The 25,898-nt window shown below is 42.5% G+C and overlaps 5 protein-coding genes across 8 annotated transcripts in view; 3 read left to right on the top strand and 2 right to left on the bottom strand.

Annotated features, from left to right (window-relative positions):
* Positions 1-988: 988 nt before the first annotated feature.
* Positions 989-20,523, top strand: Lubel (Linear Ubiquitin E3 ligase). The gene is made up of 21 exons (XM_076896321.1): positions 989-1,144; positions 3,142-3,231; positions 3,316-3,723; positions 5,019-5,225; positions 5,648-5,872; positions 5,954-6,426; positions 6,516-7,729; positions 8,472-8,731; positions 8,833-8,928; positions 9,080-9,244; positions 9,706-10,062; positions 10,140-10,323; positions 10,658-12,525; positions 17,757-17,954; positions 18,024-18,302; positions 18,376-18,465; positions 18,557-18,713; positions 18,874-19,204; positions 19,492-19,617; positions 19,719-19,887; positions 20,069-20,523. The coding sequence occupies exons 1-21, from the start codon at positions 1,139-1,141 to the stop codon at positions 20,096-20,098; spliced, it is 6,933 nt and encodes a 2,310-aa protein (XP_076752436.1). The 5' UTR covers positions 989-1,138; the 3' UTR covers positions 20,099-20,523.
* On the bottom strand, positions 20,384-21,615 carry LOC143424334 (uncharacterized). The gene is made up of 2 exons (XM_076896335.1): positions 21,080-21,615; positions 20,384-20,972 (listed from the first exon to the last, which is right to left on the bottom strand). The coding sequence occupies exons 1-2, from the start codon at positions 21,166-21,168 to the stop codon at positions 20,384-20,386; spliced, it is 678 nt and encodes a 225-aa protein (XP_076752450.1). The 5' UTR covers positions 21,169-21,615.
* Positions 21,616-21,714: 99 nt separating this feature from the next.
* On the top strand, positions 21,715-23,435 carry LOC143424333 (type 2 phosphatidylinositol 4,5-bisphosphate 4-phosphatase). Of its 2 annotated transcripts, XM_076896333.1 has the most exons (6): positions 21,715-21,956; positions 22,048-22,232; positions 22,310-22,519; positions 22,602-22,742; positions 22,845-22,899; positions 23,034-23,435. In XM_076896333.1, the coding sequence occupies exons 1-6, from the start codon at positions 21,866-21,868 to the stop codon at positions 23,117-23,119; spliced, it is 768 nt and encodes a 255-aa protein (XP_076752448.1). In that variant the 5' UTR covers positions 21,715-21,865; the 3' UTR covers positions 23,120-23,435. The 2 variants fall into 2 exon arrangements, with proteins under 2 accessions (XP_076752448.1, XP_076752449.1); XM_076896334.1 differs by lacking the exon at positions 23,034-23,435 and having other exon boundaries at positions 22,602-22,763; positions 22,845-22,891.
* Positions 23,436-23,477: 42 nt separating this feature from the next.
* Smf (small ribonucleoprotein particle protein SmF) overlaps positions 23,478-25,898 on the bottom strand; it is a 29,298-nt gene continuing 26,877 nt past the window's right edge. Inside the window, exons 1-3 of one of the 3 annotated variants that reach the window (XM_076896338.1) lie at positions 25,608-25,698; positions 25,027-25,356; positions 23,478-24,774 (exon numbers count right to left, since the gene is read on the bottom strand). In XM_076896338.1, coding sequence (XP_076752453.1) covers positions 25,071-25,337 — 267 coding nt within the window. In that variant the 5' untranslated portion in view covers positions 25,338-25,356; positions 25,608-25,698 and the 3' untranslated portion in view covers positions 23,478-24,774; positions 25,027-25,070. Of the gene's footprint in view, positions 24,775-24,983; positions 25,357-25,607; positions 25,699-25,898 lie in introns of those variants that run through there. The other 2 variants (XM_076896337.1, XM_076896339.1) reach the window with 2 other exon arrangements.
* On the top strand, positions 24,318-24,983 carry LOC143424335 (chromosome transmission fidelity protein 8 homolog). The gene is made up of 2 exons (XM_076896336.1): positions 24,318-24,462; positions 24,548-24,983. Exons 1-2 carry the CDS (start codon positions 24,395-24,397, stop codon positions 24,876-24,878), a joined length of 399 nt encoding a protein of 132 aa, XP_076752451.1. The 5' UTR covers positions 24,318-24,394; the 3' UTR covers positions 24,879-24,983.

Here is a 25,898-nt window from a genome sequence, read left to right as displayed (position 1 = left end):
GCGCCGTAGGTGTGCGGATGTTTTTTCGTCTGAATGAGAAGCAGGTTGCGCAGGCTCGATAAATTATTTAAATGAATTGTCAAAATCGGCGAGGTCTCCCTTTCTTTTGTAACTTGCGTTCCGAAAGTGACGTTGGCGTGCGAGCAGGCTGAATTTGGTAAATTGCTCGTAGACCTGTTCCCCGTGGCACGGAATCGAAGGCAGAGGAAAAAGAAAACGAAAGGAAGGCATAAGAAGTCAAAAGCTCTCGTGTGTACCCGACACTTCGAAGCCTACGCGATGTCGAACGTTTCTGTAGACGTGGGAAGTAAGTTGTAAGCAATGATGCAATCCTGGTTATAATACAGATGCAAATATATGTCGGCAACGGTTAGTATATAATTGCATCTTACTGCATTTAGTTTTACGACTGTGTAACTTGCTCTCTGCGCGAGCGTTTTACTTTCCTGGCATCTTTTTGCACTTTCTGTTGGTCTCTTTCTGAGCACGCGAAGAATCGCCATAATTGGAGGGACAAGAGGACGACCAGGAATTATTAAAGGACGAACTTTTATAATAGCCATGTTGAATAAATGATTTTCATATTTAACTTTTTCATGTCCCATACGTAAATTTTACAATACATACTCTACGCTATCCCATAAAAATATCGGCAAACACCTTACGATTGCCCACTTTCTCAACTGCTCAATTTCTCCCATTGGCGACTGGACCAAAAAAATGCCCCTTATCCTATACCATAAACACTCCAACGCGGATACTCTATGACTCTCTCAATTTCACAGTCGCTCCCATAGAACGTAAAGGAATTTTCCCGTGGAAAAAGAAAGGATAAGGAGCCCCTTATACCGCATGGCTCGTAGAGAACCGCAAGCGTGGTCGGTTTTCCTCTGGCAAGTGCCAGCTTTAACGCGTCTAAACGCTCGTAGCGTCGCGATATATTTACGCGAACGGGGAGACTTCGGTAAAACGGTGGCAGCGGTCCAGCAGCCACGTTACGGAAATAGATTTCGGCTGGTGGCGATGCAACAGCTCCTTGTAGACGACGAGCGGTGCCGAACGGGCAGTCGGAAGCAGCCAGTACCGTGACGACCAGTTCCCGAGGAAAACCGGAGAAATCGCCTCCGCGAGGTCCCACATGAATGTGAGTGCGATTCATCCTTTCACGAGAGTGCCATTATCCGCCGCGTATCGGTGACGCGGCGCGTTACGCTCCCTGATATTAGGTCACAGTGCGTCCTTTGTTTTCTACGTGCTACTCGATAACGCGGTGCATCGGCCTGGAAGCGCTCGACCGCGCGGAAGTGATCCTTCCATCCTTATTCTCTTCCAAATCGGTGCCACACAAGATCTACCACAATTTCTCTTCACCCTGGACAAACGTTTCAGCGTTCCCGTGGAGGCTGAAAATTCTTCTCGGTGTAGAGAGAAGTTGCGTAAAGCCACGATTCGGGCTGGTTGGGAGCGGCTCGAGGCACGATAAGCAGTGACGGACTGTTGAGAATGGCCGTCCAAGTAGATTTCACCGGTTTTACTTTCGCAAGGGATGGCGGAAGGTACTCGTCAGACGCACAGTCGATGCATCAAAGAGGGGACGGAGGGGAGAGAGCGATCCCGTTCTTGCGGAAGTTCTTGCAGATTTCGCGTGCAGTTCCACGTTCTTTCCGGTGCATGGCGTGAACCGGGGACTGTTCGCGAAGAAGACACGCGATGGTTCGTTGCGGTCTGCGCGAGTACATGCTCGGGGTGACACTATCGCGGCGAAAGCATCTCGGTACTCTGGTTTACGCGAAAGTAACCAACAGGATGGATGTATATAACAGTCTAATTTCGTTGGATCGAAGTTAGAGACGCAGTTTTATGTCTAGTTTCCGGAGTCTGCGTGATCTGTGACACGTGTCAGTGAGGCCATCCATTATACGCGTTCGATGACTCCTGTCGGAGATACTAAATTCCTTTTATGTGTACCAGGATCAGTCGATGCTGATGTCTGATCTTTATCCAGAAAATGTATGCGATAATAAAGCTCACGGATGGATATTATTACGTAGTTAGAAAAATGTTTTGAGAAGAAACTCGAGTGGGCTGGGGCTAGAGCTTGGAATACTTCCAATTGCTATAGACTTTTGCAATTTCATCGAGAAATAGCGTTTCGCGGGGCACATTCGCCTTTTGTCGAGGCAATTGTCGGCTCAAAAATTAACTCGATCGCGGCCATCGATAGGGAGTCCTACCAAATTCATGTTTTAATAGAGTCGTTAGTTTTATTTTCGTCTATGAAAACGATCAAACGCATCTACGGCGACCGTGGCAGGGGTCTAAATTTACAATTCTTGGAAATTAGATGCTTTGTTGCTTCTACAGTGGACAGAATAAGTAACATAGAACAAAAGAGTGTGAACCGGCGGGAAGAACAGAAGGGGTAAAACGTTCTAAAGATACGTGTGGGCTCTAATTCGAGGGTCTAATTCATGCATGTGGAACTCACGCCGCGACAACTACTGGAATCGCGAAATTATTCCCCTTCGATTAAAAACTCACAATGTTTTCAACAGAGTCGAAAAGTTTTTGTATCATTTTCTTCAATTCCGTTCGAAAAAATGCGAATTCAATTCCGATGGAAGGCTGAGCGAATGGACAAAACATAACAGACTGATATCTAAGTATGTACTATTCGCATTCGCGTCAACGCGAGAAAATGTAGTGTCGCGTGGTGTTCGGCTCGATTTTATTTCGAGACGCGGAACACGATTTTTCTCTCACGAAAATAGACTCGATTTTGGCCTCTTCCGACAGGGGATCAACCGTGTGACGTCATCCTTTCACGAGGATCCATTCGAAAAATCTCGATTGTGCGTCTAGTGTAGTCGCCGTTCAGACACCCAGCCCAAGGTGCGATGACATGAATTTACGTACTGTTTGGCAGCTGAACGCGAGCCACGGATGCTGCCAGCTTCTCATCTCAATTCGAGATTGCGTGTAAAAATGCATCGCATCGATAAACAATTGAAAAAAAATGATAGCCGAAGGAGATTCAACCGAGCTCGTTCAACGCCCGTCCAGTAGCGTTAACATAGATAGAAATAAAATTGATTTTGAAAATGACGAAGGTCTTACCAATAATTCGTATTTCCTTTACAGAACCCGGGAGCTGAAAAATGGCGCCCGATGGCCATCTCGAACCCATCGACCCGGTTGCGCATGGCGAGATCCATGCCCCACTGGGTACTGGTACGTAAATCATCCATCCATCACGGTGATACATTCTCAATCGCTACGGTAACCCCGAAATATATGAGCTGTCGTCCCTAAAAGGCGCAACAACAGAAAGAAGCGGAGCAACAGCAGCATCGCAAACCACCGACCCCACCGAAAGTCCCGCCGCCTTCGCTCTCCGGGGACTGTGGTGACCCAGACTACGAGATCATCGAATTTCCGACCCGACCGCAAGCGCAGAAGTCCTCGAAACCAGGCGCGAACGCGTACAAGTGCGCCCTTTGCGGCACGGAGAACGTGTTCGCCCGTTGCGACACATGCAACGGGAATTACTGCGAGGCCTGCGACGACATGAACCACAAGCACCCGAAAAGAAGGAACCACGTGCGAAGACGAATCCTTACGGATTTAGCGACGAAAACACGACCGCCGTTGCCGCCAAAAGGGGAGAGCATGTCTAGCCCGCCGCCGATACCGCCGCCCAGGCGGAATCGCAAGAACGCTCAGGTAGGATGCAACCTATCCTGAAGCTTTCACCCATTCCCGTGAATCTTCTTCTAGGCTGACGACGTCTTGTCGACACCTTAGGTACCTGTGAGCTTCTTCAAGGCGATCTGGAGTCTATTCGGATGCTTCCTGCAAAATTCCATCGGGATCAACGGAAACCAAGTTGCGAGGATCGCGAGTTCCATTCTTTCACGTATATTATTCCACAGTGTTGCGCTGCTTCCTTTACTTTCTTCTCGAGAGAGCAGTCGCAACTTCGTCTCCGGTGACTCGAGCCGTTCTCAGTGAATGTTCGTTGTATTAGAAATAGAGTTGTTGCTTGTTACTCGTTGTTAGCTGTACCACGCTTCGAGCGGCGCCGATCTCGTTAGTTTCAAAGAGGCAGAGAGAGAACACGTCACACCGAGGCAGCGTGAAGATTGTTAATCGCGGTGCCAGCAGTCGCACCTAGCTTTAAATAGTCGTCCATGAGTTGTTCCCACAGATTCAACAAGATTTTATCGAGAGACTTTGTTATTGTATATTGACGTTGTTTCTTTTTAATACACCACGTTACCGCAAAAACACTACTGCCGTATTCACTGAACCCGTTCACTCTTTCACTCTGTCGATAAAGTAACGGCGGGAAAACACGAGCTCGAATGAATTTACGCGTGTATGTACCCGTGGAAACATCGTTTCCGTAGAAACATACGTGCTTACTCTTCAAGCGGTCGGCGCGACGGTGAATATGGCAGAACTGGGTGGTCACGGTGATTCGATACGATCGTTATCGGACTGTTTTTCAATTTCCCGTACCGTTACCGGTACGTGACAATATAGACATGTATATACGTTTATTTTTTCCATCAGTTGGCCATGCACATACTGTACACACGATCATTATTTTCAGCTTTACAGCAACCGCACACCATATACCGCCATTTTGTCGCTAACGCAGGATTACGTATCGATTACGATCGCAAGTTCAAGTTTATTTATACGCCACGTTGTTTAAGTTGCCAGTGCTCCTGATTTATCAGGAACACCATCGTTTCATTTTGTTTGCTACTAACGCTTTGTTTATCATCGATTTAGCCACGCACACGTCGCCGCAATTTAATTTTAGCACCTGCTGCCTTCAGCCGCGAGCACGCGCCATCCCTTTTGTTTCGAATACTTTACTCGTCGCCTGACTACAAAAAAAAATGAAAAAACGAGAATACAATTTCGACGATCACGACGAAAACGACGACGTTTCCGACGATGGCACAAATCGCACGACTCGTGTAATAAAGTTCAGGTTTCGCGCTTAGGCTAAATCGACGCAAAACCAGGGAACCACGAATCTCTCCTTGATCGAAAGAGTCGGCAGCTTGAAGCGAACCCTTCCGAACACGACCAGACCACTGTCCGCCACGCTAGACGCGAAGGCTGTGTCGAAATCCACGCAATCCGTGAATACCACCGCCTCCGATGGAGTAGGTGCAGCATTGGGCACCGACAAAATGTCTACGCTCCAGGTAAGATAACTATTAAATTTCATAAGAGACGCATCTTCCCGCTTCTTTGACAAATCATCAGCATGTCGTTCAATCCTCGATGAAGCTGCCTACAATACTTTGAGTTTACACGTTCTTGTATTATTTATCAGTACATCGGTTGACTTCTAATTAATGATATGTAAATTATTCATCGACTGCCATTTGGTATTCCACCATCAATATTGCCTACTCGGTATTGTTTCGATCATCTGCTAATTATTCATCGGGTGTGATGAAACGGGTAATTAATACTTTAAACGTTCACGTATCGCACGGCGCTTGGTTTGCGACGTACTGTTCGATGGTACACCTAGACATTACATGGTAATGAGGGACGTTTAATGAATGTGTAAAGTGTTTGCCGCGGGCATGAATTATTTGAAACACGTACCGATGTTCAGGAGAGGTATAGAAAGTATCAGGAAGCGATGCGAGCGCAGGACGCGAACAGAAGGAGACATCCCTCTGATATCTCGAGAGATATGCTGAGCGTAAGACCGCTAAGTATGGGCAGCCCAAAACTGGCACCACCCTTGCCGCCACCGCCCCCGCCAAGATCTATGATGCAATCGGCCAGTGTTTGCGACTTATCATCGCCACACATGTGGAGTCCAGGAATGCATCAGGTAACTTCTCGAAATTCACTATCCTCCCCCAAATACGTATCATGCGACAATCTTTCAGGAGATCGCGTAATCATTTTCCAGGCTCAATCGATGGCACATCTGGGTCCCGGAGGCATGCCCATAATGTGGTACCCACCGAATCCTCCATGGGACATGAGTATGGGTGGTTCTACGATGAGCCTGAACCATCCAGCCATGTGGGGCTACCCCATGGGATATCCACCGTCGCAAATGCTCCCTCCGCACTATCCTGGCTCGTTATCGAGGCCGCACAGTCCAGCCAGAAGTGTAAAATCCAGCAGAAGATCGAGGGCAGCCTCGCCATCGCCTAGTTTGAAGTCTAGGAAGTCGTTGAGCAGCAGATCGCGATCGAGGCGATCGCAAGGATCGCCCTCCGATGCTAGCTCCGAAGACTCTGAAGAGTCGGATTTCGACGACAGACTTTCTCGAAGCTCCAGAGGCACCAGACGTAGTAGCGTGTCTAGAAGTGCGAGACAAAGGAGTTATCACGAGGACGAAAGCAATAGAAGTTTGTTAGCCAGAAATCGTCGCGAGTAAGTCGTCACTTTAGTCGATTGACATTGCTATTTTCAAGCAGATTCTACCAGTTAATTCTGAATATAACAATACCAATGATTTTCAGGCGCATAATGTCAGAAGAAAGAGTGATCGTCCCAGATGACCAATGGTCAAATTCACGGCAAAAATACGAACAAGACGAACACAGGCTTTCCAGGGTGGATTCTCGACTAGATCGCGTTCCGAATGGCAGCTACCGTCGAAGACGAAGCACCGACGACGACTCGTCCGACAGAAGATCAACCTTACACACTCGATCCAGAGTCACCAGTTCCTCCGACGACCACTTCGAGAAGCCGGAAGTAGCATTACGGCGGAGAGACGATGACGCGATGTCAAGAGCTTCTTCCGTAAGGAAAGAAATAGCATTGGATAATCTTGAAAGATCCTCGCGCAGAGATTCCCGAAGATCTTCCATTGACAGTGACACACAGATCAGTAGAAAAACACCTTCCAGAGAAATATCTTCAAGAAAAATCCAAGAGGTGGAAAAAATCGATAACTCGCGATCTATTAGAAACAACGAGGGTGACAGTATATCGCGCGCTAGCGTGAAGAACCTGCAAAGCCGTGAGCCTTCGAAAGATCGAGAAGTGGTTTCGAAGAGAGACTCATTAAAGAGAGAAACTTCAGTCGATGAAGCGGACAGATCTTCTATGAGACGAAAACCATCTCTGGATTCTGATAGCCAGAACACCAGGAAAACTCCATCTCGCGAGGTAGTGCCTAGAAAAATTCAGGAGGACGACGAGCGAGTCTCTCCTGGACGGCCAGCTAGTAAAACTCAAGAAGAGATTCGAGAAGTCAGACGTCCAGTGGAAGTAGAAAAACGACAAAAAAGTGAAGAAGCTGTACCGAAGAAAATAGTAGAGAATGAAGTAGTTAAACGTGTGGAAAGAGGACCCACGATAGGAAAAGAAGAGAAAGGAGCAGCGACGAACGTGGATCGGCAGAAGTCATTGAAGGATGCAAACCAACCGAAGACCACGATGGAGATACCGAAAGAGGAATGGGTCTGCGAGCATTGCACTTTTATAAATAACGTGAAGGACCGTGTTTGCGTGGTTTGTTGCAAGACGAGGAGCAGCGCATTGCCGCCCAGCAAGGGGAACAGCACCGAGGATATTCCAAGTGGTTTGAGTGAGAACCACAAGGGTGAATCGACGATGGCGTCCAGCAACGTGAGCAACCCTAGTCCCGATCTCGAGAAACGGACCAACCTGTTAAAGATTTCGAACAGCGAAGAGAGCGGGGACAGTGGTTCGACAAAGAACAAAGGTAGAGCAAGGCGAAAAATCAGCTTTTCGTTTGGTACCAAGTCGAATAGTCAGTGATTGAAATTATTGTACCTGTTACCCCTTGAATGTTTCTAGTTCCCCTTGATCCCCCCACCATGCTGTGTTTCTCTTTCTCCCTCTCTGCCTCTCTTTTTTTTACAAAAAATTAAAAAGTAGAGCAATAGAATACAATTGTGCCCTGTCGATGTATACCCTTGGATGAATAATAAAGAGACATGCAACTGTTTCGTACACGATCAGTGGAAACCAAATGCATAGTCGTATTTGAAATGAAGCCGCTCTTTCGTTCATCGATCACATGTTTTTTTTTTCATCGATCATGTCTGATGGAGTTATTATTCATTCAAGATGAGCTAGTTTCAAGCACGAGTGTGCATTTGGCTGGTGTTTTTTCCGTCCAAATTATTTCTCGTTGTACATCCTGAAGGATTAGTGTTTAACCCTCTCACGATGGCTTTGAAACCGTTACACAATTGGGAAACGGATTTTGTATAAATATACACATTTCAAAAATTTTTTTCTCTGCTTGATTACACTACCACTCACCCCTTTGTATCGCGAACATCTGTAGTTTCAAATCTACGAAAGGGTTAAATAAAGTATCCAGACACCTGCATCAGTATGAATGAAGTTTTCCACAAATCCACGCCCAAGGTATCGAACGTCCGTAGAAATACCAAAGTAATGCTCGCAAAATGATCTGTGATTGCTTAAATTTACAGATACCATGATGTCCGAAGATACAATTGCGACCGTGGCAGAAAAACCAACCGCAGAGTTCTCTACAGCGATAAAGAATACGTCCGCATTGGTAATAAACGGTGTACAAGTGGCGACTGGAAGCCTCGATGGTCCTAAAAGCGACGTTTCTTCAAACGTAAACAAGGAAGAGCCAAAGAAACGGCCAACGCTTGGAGAAATTCCGAAAAGCCACTCGGTTTCCACCGGAACCTCACCGCCACCACAGAGCATCTCCACTCAAGTAAGAGAGAAGTTATCTTTTTTATTAGAAAAGAGGCTGTTGGTTCGAATAAGGAAAGCACGAATGGGAATACTTTATCGGACACGAAATACGCTTTTCAGACGTACGATTACCTTCCAGCGAGAGGCAGCGCAGGTTTCGTAAGAGCTGCATCCGTCTCGAAAGGATTACTGTATTATGAGGACAGCGACGCAGAGGTAAAACGAAAACTAAATCGCAGATTCGTGGAATGCCTTCAAGTCGGAACGGAAGATTATTAGCTCAAATATTTCTTCTGGTTTGAAATTAATAAAGAAGCGTCTTTGCTTGTTCTACACATGGATTTATAGAATGATTAACTAAGGAAAGGACGCTGAGCGTGTGTTTCAGGAACAAACTAGGTTCGCGAACAGCCCGGATCTGTACCCAAGAACAATCCAGGAACAATACCTTCAGCAGCTGATGAGCGGGCCCAGCAGGGACCGTACACGACGAAACTCCATCGACTCCACCCACCTTTATTACCGTTCCAGGGTAAACTTGACAGATATCCCTCGAGAATCATTGGTTTCTAATCCAATCTAATCCCCAGTACGACTTAACACGATTTCAATTGTGGCAGTTTCGTAGCCTCGGTGTGAACGTAGGCAGGATACATTTACTACCATTTACAGCGCCATTTCTACCTATCACTGCAACAATCTTCCAAGAAAATATTCGTCGTTAAACAATAAAAAAAAAAAGATGTTCGCCTCAATCCAAACTTATCTGCGACTGTGTGACATTAATCGATTTGATATGTGTTATAGATTGTTATAGACTAGCCTTAATATAGCTTTAAGCCTGTAACATTGATGTTAATTCTAGTCTGTCATTGTACATGCAGAAGGTACACATTACGACGATGAAAAACCTTCGAGTAATTTTTTCAAGTGTGCACCACCGTTTCGTGGCTCGATTTAAACCATTGTCAATGAAGTAATCCTCTGTTTCAGGAATCGAGTCAGCCCAGGTTCCTCGAAGCCGGCCCAAGTTCTCAGGGAGTTTCAACACTGACTCGACAAGGCTTGGAGATAGTCGAGCTTCTAAGGGAGGCTGAAAAGCACGGTTACTCCACGAGTGACGTTCAAGTGGCTTTATCGCAGGGTGCGAGCAACCCTATCGACTGGTTGAAGACTCAGTGGCCACATTTGGTGGAAACCGTGCAAGTTCTGGTAACAAGTCAGGGCAAAGAGTTGAAAGAGAACAATATCGGACTGCTCTCCGCCTTTGAAGCGAAGGAGGCCTTAAGAGCGACGAAAGGAGACGTTTGGAACGCTGTCGCCACGGCTGTTCAACGTAGACAGCTAAAGGTGAGGATCCCTTTGCGGGAGGGACACCTTTGTCCGTTTCGTTGATGAGAAAATTTAAACGATACCATTTTCGACAGTGCGAGGAAATCATGAAGAAGGGCAATTTCACGATGGCGGAGGTCGTGAAAGCGTTGGAGAATAACGCGGGTGCCGAGGACGCGGCTTTGTTCGAGCTGCAAAAGAATCAGCTCAAGCCGTTCTTGATGAGGATCTGGGGTCCTCCGGTTGGGGTGGAAAACGACGAGGCTGCACCGCGGGAAGGTCAGCGGATATTGCGTGCTCGTGGCCTGGTCGTGCAAAAGTAATCAGTACATTCTACCCACATAATGAAATATTTCAACAGAAAAAGCCAACAAGAATTGTTAACGTACTATATAATAGGAATTTAAATGTTAATTTTAGTCTCACTTTTTTAACAGCTATTACTTTTGAACGATCTCGTGTAAAGTTCTCTCTTTCATTCTATATTCTGCCTCAAATATCCCTTTTTTTGAATATAACAAACGATAGATAATGCGACATCGGTATATTTGAGGACTATTTGACCGTGTGTATTCGACTTGATGATCACGATCATCGAAGCAAATCGTTTCAGATGCGGCGGGTGCGGTCGGTGGTGGAACAGGTGTTTCCGAACAGGTTTCGAACGTGTCCGACTCTGAAGCCAGGAAGCAGGTAATGTCACCAATCGTTGAAAATTTCGTCGCGTTGCAGGCCGACTTTCAAAAACAACTGGCAGCCCTCAGACAACTGACCGATAACTGGCAACATGACAAAGACCCCCTGAACACGCTCGGTAATAAGCCTGATAATCTGTATCAAGTTAACAATGACGATCGAACCGTTCTAATCGATAAAAATCTGGTCCCAAGCGCCGTACAAGACCTCAATGTAGCCAACAACACTGTTAAAACACTGGAGAACGAGGAACCGAAACGAACCATCGAAGACGAGACTAAAACATTAACGATTCAAAGTAACGATACACCTGCTGAGAGCAAAAAATTCGATCGAAATAATAATTCGATGACAAAGGTAGTCGACGAACACGCTTTGAATCAGTTGGAAAATTCATTAGAATCGAATTTAAGCGAGAACACAGTGGAAATAGTTACAACCATTCGTAATGATAAAGAAAATCGATCGGATAAGGAGGAAACGAATCGCATTGATCGAATTGAAGAGGTAGTAATTGAAAAGACTGATATACCTGCTGCACTTAACAGAGATGACCAAAACGTCAATTTTGTGGTAAGTTTAACTGAGAAAGATACTTCGACTGGACAAGAAACTTCGTCAGAGGAGAGTCATCACAAGGAAACAAAAGGAATGGATCAAAGTGAAGTAGCGATGGTAAAAAAAATTGGCACACCCGATGCAACTAAAGATCACGATCACGATGTCAATTCTACAGTGAATTCAATTGAAAAAGAGATTCCGAGTCCTGCAGGAAATTCGTTAAAGCAGAGTCCGAGAGATAAAACAGTGGAAGTGATGTCAGACTCAGATACGCAATCTATGAAACAAGGAAAAAGTACAGAAAAGGAGAATAATGGAGAAGTAGCCAGTGTTCCATTTTCCAGTACTGAAAAAGAGGCAACATCTGGAGTAGAATCCAAAACGAACGATGCGACTAGTTCGAAAGAAAATGTAGAACAAACGGTGAGGTTGAGCTTAGAAGTAGCAGAAGCAGTGAGGGATGAAAAAGCAACTGGCTCGTGCGTTAAACAAAACGAGACGACGTCCCAAAAGAGCTCGGATCTGAAGCAAAGCAGCGCAGAAGTAAAGAAAGCTTCACCGTCGTGTCCGATGAAAAACGGAACACCATCCCAAAAGGCTTCTGATCCCTGTCAAAGACCAGTGCAAATAGATAAAGATTCCTCTTACTCGAAAAGTACGGATATCCCTTTGCGACCTAATGTATTAGACTACGATCCGTCCCAATCGACTCAGGATCCACCTCAAACTAATGGAATTGAACGATCCGATTTAATAAACCAAACCGTGATGCGATCTGAGGAGTCTGAATTACAAAATGAATCGAACGAATCGAAGTCCACAGACGAAGCTACGAAATCAGAATCGATCAAGGTTGTCGAACAAGTGCAACCATCGATAACTCCGTCTGAGATAGATCAGACAGATCAGAGTTCTGAAAGCGTTTCGCAGGAGACCGCGCAGAAAGGTGGTGAGACGCAAGTAGCCACGATGGAGGCGCTGATATCTGCGGTGAAATCATTACCAGAGCAATTGCTGGGTCCTTTTATATCAGCAATGCAGATGTTGTCGTCGAAGAAATCAAATAATAGCGGAGGCGATCAACTAAACGTTCTCAACGCTATGGTCGAGAATCAAACCTCTCCATCTCTTGAGGCTTCTAATAAAAATACAAATGAACTTCAGAGAAGCGAAGAGGAGGCAATAACCGCGACTGACGTCAAAGAGCTACGAGATCTGGCAACGGTACGTACAGAGGAGCAGACTCATGGCATTACACAGACTAACATAGAAGGGGGGACAATAGAAGTAGAATCGAACGGGAATCAGTTCCGAGAGAACACAAATATAGAACTCTTGCAAAGTACAGAGACAAAAGCTACACCGGTATCCAATGTAAGTTCTAAACAGTCCTCTCCAGATGTAACTCTCGACGATACTAACATGGAACGAAAGCCGTCTGATTCCGAACAGATACAGTGCGCAACAGGTGAAGTTACAAATGTCAATTCGCAAGGATCGTCATTGCACATAGATTCATTTCATGGCAATCATCTCGACGCGAGCTCCGAGATTCACGCTCGGGACGATCCATCGATCCATGAACGATCATCATCAACGGAACCAGGCAACTCTTCCGTGAACGACGTCAAAGATTCTCAGTCTAACAATGCATCTTTCAACAACGAATCACACGTGACCGATAGTCAGATTAGACACAACGAGACCATTGGCGAACAATCATTATCGTGCAAGGCGTCATCCCCGTTCGTACGTGACTCGGGAACGTTTGCCCGTGAATCATCCGACATGCAAATGCGCTCGTCCATCGCCGGCACTCGGCCGAGCGATGATAACCGTGTGAAATTAATTGATGCCAGTTTGGTCACTGATAATGGACGCTCTGCGGAGAGTGCGGTCACTTCAGAGCATAAACCGCTTGATAATAATCCGACTAATACGAGCGTGACGCAGCTAGCTGAGCTTTCTGAATTTCGTAACGCTGAAAAGAGTCCCATCGTTCTAGCTCCTACAATTCTCACGATCGAGGCTCCGGAAAATCTCACAGACGCTTCGCAGAAAATTTCCGAAAACCCGGCAATTTTTGCTAGAGAAGCTTTTAAAGATATTGAAGATGTACGTCGCGAGGTTTCGGTAGAAATGAAAATTTTAAAAGATTTAGAAATTGTTCGAGACGAAGCATCCACGGAGCGTGAAAATCTTGAAATAGCTCAGGAAATTTCTGCGGATCTAAAAGTTATCGAAACTTTTACCGATTCCAAATTTAAAGAGATTTCTGTAGATTCTCAGGTTCTTGCTTCTAAAAATTTAACAGATTCTAATGCTGTTTCCGATGAAGTACTAAAAAGTTCTGACATATCTTCGGATTCTAAAAGTATCATCCTCGATAGCTCCGAGGAATCCAAAGCTATTCCGCAAGAAATTCCTACAAAACCCATTACTAATATCCCAGAATTATCCCAAGAATCTAAAATAGTAGAAATGCCTAGAAAAACTAAGACGATTATCCCAGAAATTTTAAAAAACGGTTTCAATGTATCCGAGAAAGTAGAACAGCCTATCTCCATCGCATGCCACATTCCTCAGAAAAACAAAATCGATATTCCTTCGGTAACTACCGCGAACAAACTTGTCGATTCTACAGGAAATGCTAACGATATAATAAAAGACATGAAAAATGGTTGCCCAGTAATAACGGAACTACGCGATGCAAATGAATCGACAGAGACAATCGTTTCGAAGGACAATTCAGAAATAAAAAATCTTGTCCCAAACGACGAAAAGACTATTTCTGTCCCATCCTCTTCGACGTCGAACAACGTCGACGCGAATAAAGCTTCTGAAGCACTCGCGAATACCGAATCGGCAATTTTAACTATTTCAAGTGACCCTCGTATTTCCGGTTCCCCGTCGTGCTCGCATACTTCGGACGACGTATCCGCCGTTAACAAGCCAAATTCTATGGATGCTAACAGAATTCCGGAAAGTCTCGTTGCTCCTAATGACGCTGCAGACATGTCGCATAATGCGGCGAACTCGAGCGAAGAAAGTAGCGCTGTCGTGCTGGATCTGACCGATACGAATCTCGAAACTTATTCCGCCGTTAACGTGCCTGGAAACCCTAACAAATCCCGCGGCACGATTCCCTGCAACGATGAAAGTATCGTCGAGGATTCGAACAATAACGCGCCCCATTTAGAAGGCCCCTCCGTTCCCGAAGAAATCGAAGGAAACGAAACTCAAAGTAGAAAAGAAAATTCTGAACCACTTTCCGTTGCGAGTATACCACCAATGGAAAATCCTGCTATTTCCAGTATTGATTCTACTAATAGCCAAGGTTCAACGTGTCATGCTCCAGGGAATATTAACGACGTACCGCCGGGTGTACCCGAGATCATAGAGATTAAAATCACGGAATCGCCTATGATCGCTGTGAACGATTGCGCGCCCGTAAAAGTCCTAGAAAGTCCATCGGAGAACGAGGCGAGGTCAATCGCGGACGAGGAATCGGCGAAATTCCACGCGGAAAGCTCGATCGAGGCGTGCAAGATCGTGATTTCGGGTGAAAGCGCGGCGTACGTCGGAAATAATGGAGTAGATGCAAATGAGGATGATAAAACGTTTACGTCGAGGACTGCAGTCAAGGAGAGATCCAAATCTCCGTCGAAAAAGGTCGGCAGAAGGAGGTCTCCCGTGAAAGTGGTGAAAAAACCGACTGGCATACCGAGGAGGAATTTCGGAAAAATTAGTCCGAAAGGCACGACGATCGCCAAGGCGAAAGAAACCGCGGCTGAAATCACTCGCGGATCGATTATGTTGCATCAAACATCCAGAGTCAACGCGAGGAAAACAGTGGGGAACATCGTCAAGAGCGGTCCGTCGAACGAAACGGGAAATAAAACAAAATCGTCGCTGCCTAGCGTTGGACAAAGGCAGATTTCGAAGAATACCAAAGCGAAAGCGGTCCCGGAAAGGAAGTCGACGATTCTGAGAACATTGTCGAAAGGCTGTGAACAGCTCAAAAGGTCGATCATGCCGGGACAGGCTAACGTCAAAACTGGCGAAATCGTGGCTGAGAAGACTTTAAAAGAGAACAGCGTATCGAAGCCGAAATCTTCTTTCTTCTCGAGGATCCCCGTGCTCACCGCGAGACGTAAACGTTCGCAACAGCCGCCTAAAAATTCGCAGCAATCCACGAAGGCTGTATCCGGTGATGGATTAACTGACATCGCGGCAAAACCGGCAACTGCTCAACGAACCGCGAGGAAAACTAGTTTACCCGGAAATGCTGCGAAGATTGGAGGGACGCAAAAAATTGGGTCGGATAAAATCGATGGAAATTTGAACGGCAAAAAGGCGACGGTCGTAAAAAATGACGCTCGTCGAACGACACCGGAGATCGAGAGGAACGCGGATGAAAGGAAAAAATTTGCGGTATTATCGGAGAAGAATGACAAAGTGGACGTGACCGAATCGAGGAGCGATTCGATGCCGTCCAAGGAATTGGATTTAAACGATACGACTTCGAGCGAAGAATACGAGCTGGAGGAAGTTTCGGATAACGATAGCTCCACTTCCGACTTCGAAAGCGCCGGGGAGTCGGAAATATCAAGCACGGAGAAGCAGCTCTCGGATCAGACCTTGGACAGCATGGAGGAATTGACGGACGCGGAGATTATGCTACAAGAAACGATCAACGCGATAAAAGCTAAGATATCCGACTCCGAGTTCGAGGATTCTGAAAATGAATATATTACTGATAACGAGAGTCAAGACGATTCCAATTCCAGCGTGAGCCACGTGGACGTGAAAGAGTCGTCTTTCGAAGAGGAGGAAGACGAACGACCAGAAGAGGAAGAGGAAAGGGAAACCGTTGATGAGAATTCGGATGATGGGTCATCCGAGGAGGACGAAACTCTGAGAGCAGATAACGTTGACCTAAAAAATCAAAGGCAGCAAGCGACAAATAAATTAGATAACAGTATCAAAGATAAGTCTGAAAATAATATCGCTTCCAAAGTTCATTCCACCAAAAAAGCGGAACAACAATTAGCATCGGTGGCGTTGAATGGTACCACGGATAAAATTCAAGATAAGAATAAAGTTAAAGGTAAATCGAAGAAAAAGCTAGAGATGGGCGACGGTACTGGCAAAAGCGAACAGAATAAGACAGATCTGAAGACCGAGGTCGCAAAAGGAAGACGCGCGATCGATAAGCGACCGAGAGTGATTCGTAGATCGAGTACAGGCTGTGAAACGGGGGTGAATCAGGGAGGAACGTCAAAGAAACGATTCTCCTTGGTGGCCAGTTGTATCCATCGGTTCGAGGGTGAAGAAAAAACGGAAAGGGAATACGTGGATAGTAGGAGCGGCAACTTAAGGACAGGGGTATCTCCCAAAACGGAGAGGGAGGTCAGTAGACGTCAGTTGTCAGAATCACTTGTCGACTTTGTCGGTCTTTGCCGCTGACAGGCCAATGTCTACAAACAGCTCTGCAAACGTCTCGAACACAATCGAAAACCGGAGACAGAAAAAAGCATAAAAAAATATATACACGTATCAAAGAGAAAAACGATAGCTGACAGCATCCCGTTAAAGTTTTTAACCCTCTATTTTGACTTGTACCTTTTTAAGCACACTTTTTTCTCACCCAACTAGCGTAGAGTTGCCGCTGTCCATTTTTTTTGCACGAGGTAAGTACTCCTATTGTTTCTCGTCGTGACTAATATAGTTGTATAGCATGTCGCTTTGTTTCGCTTGTTGCCTAAGCTCGTGTTTCAATTAATAAATAACAGAGTGTACACGCTAGAGCGTAGCCAAGGCTTGCACGTGCTCCATGAGGAAAACCCCCACACCGGGGAGTTTAATTTAATATCGCGAAACACGACTTTTCCATCATCCAATTTGTCGGACGCTTCCCAGGCTTTACAGTAATTTAAACTCACGCAAATAACCCGTTCTTCGTCGGCACAATCGTTTGGGTGGATAAAATACATCCCCCGGAACGTGTAGAGTACGAGCATGGAGTGATATTAAAAATTCATTTTGTATTCTTCGTGATCGTCCACCATCATTTGGATGTTTCATACTATTTCTCTCAGCTTGTACGTAACAAATAAATATTCCATTTACGGACTGGTCAATGTTATCGTGAAAATTTCGAGAGCTCGTTTCTAGACGTTGGTGTAGTCTCTGTCCACCACACTTTTGCATGTCACTGTTCTCATGTACCATATTGTGCACCAATCACTTTTTTTTTCAAAGAGCGTCACCAAATTGCCAAATACAAAAAGACATTTTTGTCGGTACAGTAATTCCTCTTCAAGATATACAAATTTTACGATTTATCTTATAAGTTCGTGGTATTTATTAATTATTATCTCAAATTAAAATGATGAGAAATAATTATTAAATATTAAGAAATTGTGATCGTAAGAACGTCCTTACTTTCACAGAGAATAGCTCGTCGTCTGTTAGCGGAAGGTAAAGCTTCGAACTACGACGAAGCGGAAGTGGCAGCCAGTTTGCTAGCCTTGAAGTTCGGGGATGTTGAAGCTCTTCACGCGGCCAAAGAGTGTTCGAGCGTAGAATCGGCGTTGGCTTTCTTGCAACAAGAATGCGAGCTTTGCACGGGTCGTTTTGCGATGAGCCAGGTAAATGAACGCAGCAACTATTCCATATTCCACAAAAGTGGGCAATATAAATTGATCGTTCGTTCCCAGATGATATCCATGTTGAAATGCGTGCATCGTTGCTGCAACGAGTGCGCGAAGAATTACTTCACGATCCAGATCAGCGATCGAAACATTACGGACGCAGTTTGTCCATTTTGCAAGGAGCCAAATCTAAAGGATGCCAATGAAGACGAGGTTCTGGAGTATTTCAGTAACTTGGACATACAGTTGAAGACGCTTCTGGATCCTCCAATCCACGAACTGTTCCAAAGGAAGTTGAGGGATAGAACGTTGATGCAAGATCCCAATTTCAAGTGGTGCATTCAGGTGTTTCATCTGTACAGACTGTTCAGTTGTCCTTCTTCGATAATTGGTTGATGGTAATATATATTGGTTGCAGTGTTCGAGCGGATTCTACGCAGATCCTCATCACAAACGATTAATCTGTCCCGATTGTCGATCTGTCACGTGTGCCCAATGTAGGAGGCCGGTACGTGCAAGCGTTAATGATTCCATGAAAATTAGTAGAAGTTACATAAGCGCGGAGAAAACATCCTCTTAGATGATGATTTCACTTTCAGTGGGAGAAACAGCACGAAGGAATTACGTGCGAGCAATTTGCTGCTTGGAAAGACGAGAATGACCCGGATAATCAAGCTGCCGGCTTAGCCAAGCATCTAGCGGATAATGGGATAGATTGTCCTAAATGCAAATTTCGTTACTCCTTGTCTAGAGGAGGTAAGAACCAGAGACAAACGCGGAAGCTTTAATTACTCTTCTATCTCCTCCGTTTGGTTGTATAATTTCAATCATTTTTCTTCGTATACTCCCAGATGGCTTGAAATGACATATATACCTCTTGATAAAAATTGACAAGGATTAATGAGATTCTTCGCAGGTTGTATGCATTTCACGTGCAGCCAGTGCAAGTACGAGTTTTGTTGCGGTTGCGGCAAGGCGTTCATGATGGGGGCTAAATGCTCGGTCAGCTCGTATTGCGCGAAACTGGGGCTTCACGCTCATCATCCACGGAATTGTCTCTTCTATCTGCGCGATAAAGAACCCGCGCAGTTGCAGCAGCTGTTAAGAGATAATGGGATCGAGTACGACACGGAGGGTCTGGCCGGGGAGCGCAAGTGCAAAGTGCAGTTGCAGAAAGAAACGCCGACCGGTGTCGTGGATGCGGTGTGCAATTCAGACGTCGTCGAGGGGCACGCTGGTTTATGCAGGTAATCCGTTTGTTCCCGTGCGACTTTGCATGCGTTCACCGTTATTTATGACCAACATTTTTATAATCGAATGCCTTTCTCTTTCGAAACCGGAATACCGTTACAGTCGCGTCAACGGAAAAAGAAATCCGTACAAGGATAAGAATAAAAAATAATAGGGGGATGAACGCATTATTCGTAGTTACAATATTTCTGCGGAATAAATTTTGAAAAAGCGGCACAAGTTATCGCCATTATAATAATATTAAATTACTGGTCCTCCTTTAACGTGTCCTTCGAATATTCAGGATCCACTATATCGAGTACCTAGTTCGAAAGATCCGGAGTACCCAACTGGAACCGCTTCCGTTATTAAACGTAGACGATCTTGAGACGTGCGTGAGACGCGCGGGGGCCAAGTTGCCTCCGAATTGGTACGGTCGTGATCCGGAGCATTACAGGAGGGACCTGATCGAGGTAAACGAGGTGGTATCGTGCGTTGCACGACTAAAATTCTGGGTACTTTTCCCCGCAGGCAGCACTACATTGAATACTTGGCGGGTCTGGTACTGAAGGGCAAGCTGGATCCTGTGGCGATCTTTGACTTGAACGACGCCAAGCAAGAGCTGCGCCGTCGGGGAAAAGTTCCCCCTGCGAAGGGCCAGGAAATGTCCGAGCGGGATTATCTCGAGGCGTGCATTCAGGTGACTAACAATACCTCTCCTGCACTCCTGTCTCGACATACTGACCGAATTAACACGATATGCACGAAAGCGGACCTTTTCTCGCATGACTTTCGCAGCCTTCGGTCCGTTGAAAGAGTTGTGCGGACTATCGATATGACATTATTTGCGACGTTTAATACAATGTTCGAACGTCTTGCAGGTGGTACGGAAGGAAATTCCACTCGAGTGATAGAAGGAGAATAATTAATGCGCGACTTCGTACGTGACTCACGCTCTCAATCACGCATCATGTATAGTATTTATTTTGTTATGTGGACAATGATGTAGAGAACGATTTGCGATTAAAGTACACAAAGATTGAAAATTGTCTAGTATTTAATGTACAAAAATAGTCGTTAACTTTGATGCTCTTTTTTCTAATAAACAAAGCGTGGCAACTATCTTTTATGTAATTGACCAATTAATTAGTATTTAGGAGAATTTTTATAAGGCAATTCAGGTAATAAATTAATATTCAAGAAATCTCAGCTAAAAAACTATGTAAACTGTTTCTCTTTGATGGTGTCACACCTTGATTGATGATGTCTTTTAATCGATTTATATTCAACTTTTTTAATTTCTGAGTTGGCGTAATAAAGTTTGTAGTGTTCGTCACTTTTTTTGCCTTCACTTTCATTCCTTCTCTAACATCTTCCATATTTAAGTCTGAATTACCAGAAATATTTAAACCAGCAGTTCTATCTTTGATTCTCTTCTTTTTCTTCTTTTGCGAACTTTGAGTACTATCTATCCTAGTCTTTTGTACTTTCTCCCTTTGTGGTTTATCAAAAGGGATTTTCGTACTATTCAAACAAACAGAGCATTTAAGCACTAATTTGTTCATTTTGTTTTTTAAACATTTTTTTGCTAAACTTCTTCGCACTTTAGGTATATCCTTGTTTTTCATACAATGTATAATTTTTTTAACAGACTTGGATAATGGTTTACCTCGTGATATTCGAACAGTATGATCAATCGTATTCCATAGCGACCCACAATACGAACACATCATCATAGGACCAAAGTTTTGACAAGGTACCTCATTAAGCCTTTTACATTTGTTTCTACGATACAATAATATTAAATGTTTAATGCATACTCAGCTATATTTGGTTAAAAATATTTGCTTGAAAATTCGTTTGGATAAATAAGGAAGTGAACAATGGCTTACATGTAATGGGTTTGCAAATGTATTCGTTGTGGACAGCCTAATTTCGTAATAAATTGATTTACGTTCCACAAATGCGTTATTCTTTCCATATCTCTGTTTACACACGCATACGAAATGAAAGTATTTAAAGATCGCACTAACACTACGTTTCCGATACTTTGGAACGATTGTATAAATCTACACGTAGTTTACAATTAGATAATACATTTTCGATGATCAAATAGCTCTGCTTTTCACAATACAGAATAGCACTCGTACTTTTGAAAGGCCGTGTAAACGTTTAGAAGTGTGCTCGATGAGCAATAGTGATCATTCCGTTGTTAAAGCGTGTTAGCATAACGGACGATAAAACGAGTATTATATACCGCGATACGGATTGCGTTGACATCCTGAAAAATTCTCGCTTTTTTTGATAATATTACCAACTATTACTGGATCTTTGTTGACGTTAGAAAAGCGTAAAAAAAGAAAAAAGGAAGAACGTATAACCTCTAAATACGAACACATCGGAAACGTCGCTATTATTGAGTAACAGGGTGGCCAACGTGTGAAAATGTTGAAGTAGCGTTTCAGGATTCCTAAACCAATCCATTGATATATCCGTGATGTATTAATAGGGTGCATACCGCGTTGCGACGAACAGTTTCTCTTCTATAAAGAGACAGAACCACGGAGGGTGTTAGAAAAATTTGTATTTTGTCATCCTTGTCATCGGAGCACCGGGAGTACTGTCAAACAATACTTGAAATAAATTGTTGTCGTTAAGTAGTAAATTAATAGATCGACATGGGTGACGGGAAGAAGGGCGAACGGCAGCCCCTGTTAAAAAACGAGAATGTTAATTATAATTCACACGGCAGCGAATTCGTCACGGCAGGTAAATAATATTCGATATTTAATCGCGGAAGGGATTAAAGTTTGTTTAATCCGATTGCGCTTGTCGTTACCCATCACGTATTCCACTTTAGATGAAACGCAATCGGCTGTCAGTACAGTATCTGCGATAGGTCCTGATGAGGTACCACCTCCATATGAATCAGGCAATCAAAGTGGTATGCCTATGGTTACATGTAGAGTTTGTCAAGCTATGATAGATATTTCTGGTAAAAGGGATCAACACGTCGTCAAGTGTTGTCAATGCAACGAGGCTACAGTACGTTTTCATCCCAATTTATTTAATTGCAAAGCTATCTGTCGATAAATGAAAGTGTTGACACTGTTGTTTTGTAGCCCATACGAAACGCACCACCTGGAAAAAAATATGTTCGCTGTCCTTGTAATTGTTTGTTAATATGTAAGAGTTCATCACAACGTATCGCTTGTCCAAGGCCAAATTGTAAACGTATTATTAATCTTGCTCCAAGTCCGATTACACCACCTGTTTTATCTATGCCTGGAATGTGTAGGGTATGCTGCGCTCACTGTCATGATACATTTTTGGTAAGGAGTTACAATAAAAGACCATGCCCAACGATGTACATTTCATTATTCATGTAACTAATTATATTAGTCCTAATTTCAGTTTAACACCTTAAACAACGCTTTGGCTCGATGTCCACATTGCCGAAAAATATCTTCCGTCGGCCCAGACTTTGCTAGGGGTCGAGGTATTGCATTCATTATCGTCGGTATAATAGCCTTAGTAATCGCAATAGCTGTGACAGTAAGTACCTTTATATGAAAGGTAATGAAATTATGTAATTAAGATTCAAGATAATTTGAATAATTTTTAAATGGATTACAATTGATATTACTTTATTTTCAGGTTGGAACACATACGTATGCAAAAAATAGAGGTGGAATTTATGTAGCCTATGTTGGTAAGTATGATAAAGTCTCTTCAATTTTAAACGTATACCAAGTGTATGAACTTTTAAATGTAGTAATGTATATATTATTTAAGCAATAAGTTACTCTTTCCTCTATACGTCCCTTTTTTTGATTTTCTTTCTAGGTGCATTTATTATTGCACTTTTGTGCTTTGGACGCAGCATTTATTATTGTACAATGAAAATTAGTATGATAGAAGGCCCCATGTAATACCCCGAACGAGACAATCAATCGCAAATATTTTAAAACCGATTCCTCTAACATCTATGTCGCATAATAATATATTTAGATCAAATGTTTATAGTAATATGACATACAAGAGAGTCCTCCTAGGACAACACTTGATAGATATATTACATTCTCGTGCATGTACATGTAAGTTTGCATTGCTAATAATTTGCAACATTCTTACATATACACATGTAGATATACATATTACGGACAAAGGGAACGTGTATCTAACGTGTATGACACTTTCTCACATAAGGTAATATATAATACTATGAACTATAATGTCACTTTCTAACATCACAAAGAATACTAGGAAAAAATAAAATAAAATGGGGTGTTCGTTTTAAGAAACAAAGGATTGTTCCTCTGCACTTTTATATATACAAGCACAGGACCAATACAAACAACCCCATTATATTGTTTTCATAATTGAAAGGAGGTATACTATAATATGCTTTCTACATCTACAATAAATGATACGAGATGCACATAGATATATATGCAAATAAAACATTCTCGCATATTATTCCAGTTGTAAACAATTATAAATACAGCTACATATATATATTATGTTTGCAAATTCCGAACTTGCATTGTCGTTTGGTATTTTTTCAAAAAACCATGAATCGATATTTTTTAATGGAAATATCTGGGTTTATGTATCATTTGACATGCAAGTAAAATTATATAAAATACATATGTTCAATGCCACTATCTATTCTTATTACCGTTGTTGCTTAGACCAAATTCATTGAACTATTTTATTTTAGCTTTGCCTATGATATCATTTTTCTACTCAAGTTTTAGCTATTGTGTAATTGCAAACATTTAAATTACTGTTTCCACGCGTGATATATTAAAAAAATAAAAGTAAATTATAATTAGAAATGTTAGTCATATATAAATGTTTCAGCATGTACATTTTTACTACGTAAGACGTGAGAAGATATAAGTATATGAAATTTGTATCAGTGTTAAATTGATTAACTCTATTACTTAAGAAAGAGAGAATGATTCATTCATTTCCGCTTTTGTAAGATTCCTTTGTCAAGAAATTATTTATATAAAACTATGCATATAGCTCATGTAATTTTTATAATCTTAAAAATTATTGTTTAAAATTTAAATCCAATTTTCCGACAGTAAATAGTAATTATGTTACACAAATTGAAGAATTTTACTAGTTTATTTCTCATTGCAAACTCGACCTAAGCCTTCATCCGATGTCTAGTAACTTCACGCATATGATCACATATGCACATATACGTATGTGTGAAACACTATTTGCCGCCAAAACTCGGCATGATCATACCGATAAAAAGGTACTTATTTATATTTCAATTCGTAAATTACTGATTGTTTCAACGTTTCGTATAAATAATAAATTCTTTATGTTTCTTTTTATAGAGATGGTGAACTTGAAGACTGGGCAATTATCGAATTGCAAGGTGATTTAAAATATAATTCTACCGATATCACGAAAAAGTATATCGGAGATTTACACTTCACAAAATCTGGTACTCCTATACTTATAATCGGTTCACATGTATTGTATGGAAAGGAAATGGCACTACCAAAACCATTAGCAGTTTTAGTAAAGAAAAACAATGAGGCAGATAATTCGGCAAGCAATTCTGAAATAACAACAGAATATACTATTAAAGCAATTGTAAAAAAGAAATTGATATTCAGATCAAGACCAAAATATATCATAACGAATGTCCCAAAACGTAATTAAGTTTATGCAAATACTCTATACCTTGTCGATGAAAGTTTTGTTAAACCTATACTATGCCATTGGAATAGCTCACTATGATGTATTTTGCCGACAAATAAATTGACATAGGTTTAGAAAATATATTTTTATTATTATTTTCCGGTGTTACCCGACTTAAAAGTAAAAAATATTCTAACTTAATGTATGAAATATCTAATCCTTCATTTCTCCTTCCTCATCTTCTTCTTCAACGCCTCTGATATACAACACATTGTTACATCTGATTAGAACTTCACCAAGACTACCAGCACAATTTCCATCTATATGTTCCTCTGTGTTGGCTAATTGCAAATTCATATAACCGTCGACAGATACAAGATAACCTTTATATTCGTGGCCCCACTTTAGTTTTACCATGACAGGTTTGCCGGTTAAACCATTTAGGAATGGTTTTGGATTTATTGGCATTGTCGCAGCCATTGTGAAATTTATTTATTTTCTATAAAAGAAATACTGTACTGTATATAAGTGTTTATTCATGTAATTTATTCACAATTTAGATAAAAACTAGTTTAAACGAAAACATTTATCAAAGCGAACTTGAATTAAAAGTATTATTTGACACATTAAATTCGACTTTAAGGTTAGATTAACCTATACGTAAATATCGGAGATATTAGGAAGTTTTATATATGTTCGTTTGATAATTATCTAATTATTTGCTATTCGTGATGAAAATTGTACACTTACTTGCTTAAAAAATAGTTTTGGAACAAGAATCTCCTGATTGTGTTCAATGTATGTACAAAATACGACGCTTGAGTCTGAAGCGATCTGCTGTTATGCAACACGACTACCACTACAGAAAAGTAACCTCAACCTGTCAAAACAGTTGTAATTCGACTTCTGAATTACTTTGTGCATTGAAAGCCACGACAACAATTTTTATACATTGTATATATATATATATATTTATTTGTACCACAATTTGTTAAAAATATTTATCAATAAAATTAAATAGTTACAACTATAAAAGTGTTT

This window comes from Xylocopa sonorina, chromosome 6, assembly GCF_050948175.1.
Source record: "Xylocopa sonorina isolate GNS202 chromosome 6, iyXylSono1_principal, whole genome shotgun sequence".
Classification (NCBI taxonomy): Eukaryota; Metazoa; Arthropoda; class Insecta; order Hymenoptera; family Apidae; genus Xylocopa; species Xylocopa sonorina.
The sequence above is the reverse complement of the archived record's forward strand: the minus strand, read 5'-3'. Positions and strand labels throughout refer to the sequence as shown.

What these genes read in the sequence shown, in the direction of transcription:
- Lubel (XM_076896321.1), top strand. An exon ending in GGAATCGCAAGAACGCTCAG is followed by an intron (nt 3,724 to 5,018) that starts GTAGGATGCAAC and finishes TTTCGCGCTTAG; the next exon opens with GCTAAATCGACGCAAAACCA. An exon ending in TTAGCCAGAAATCGTCGCGA is followed by an intron (nt 6,427 to 6,515) that starts GTAAGTCGTCAC and finishes AATGATTTTCAG; the next exon opens with GCGCATAATGTCAGAAGAAA.
- LOC143424334 (XM_076896335.1), bottom strand. Translation starts at nt 21,168, where the DNA reads ATGGAAAGAATAACGCATTTGTGGAACGTAAATCAATTTATTACGAAA. An exon ending in CATTTGCAAACCCATTACAT is followed by an intron (nt 20,973 to 21,079) that starts GTAAGCCATTGT and finishes ATTGTATCGTAG; the next exon opens with AAACAAATGTAAAAGGCTTA.
- LOC143424333 (XM_076896333.1), top strand. Translation starts at nt 21,866, where the DNA reads ATGGGTGACGGGAAGAAGGGCGAACGGCAGCCCCTGTTAAAAAACGAG. An exon ending in CAGCGAATTCGTCACGGCAG is followed by an intron (nt 21,957 to 22,047) that starts GTAAATAATATT and finishes ATTCCACTTTAG; the next exon opens with ATGAAACGCAATCGGCTGTC. An exon ending in GTCAATGCAACGAGGCTACA is followed by an intron (nt 22,233 to 22,309) that starts GTACGTTTTCAT and finishes GTTGTTTTGTAG; the next exon opens with CCCATACGAAACGCACCACC.
- LOC143424335 (XM_076896336.1), top strand. Translation starts at nt 24,395, where the DNA reads ATGCACATATACGTATGTGTGAAACACTATTTGCCGCCAAAACTCGGC. An exon ending in ATGATCATACCGATAAAAAG is followed by an intron (nt 24,463 to 24,547) that starts GTACTTATTTAT and finishes TTCTTTTTATAG; the next exon opens with AGATGGTGAACTTGAAGACT.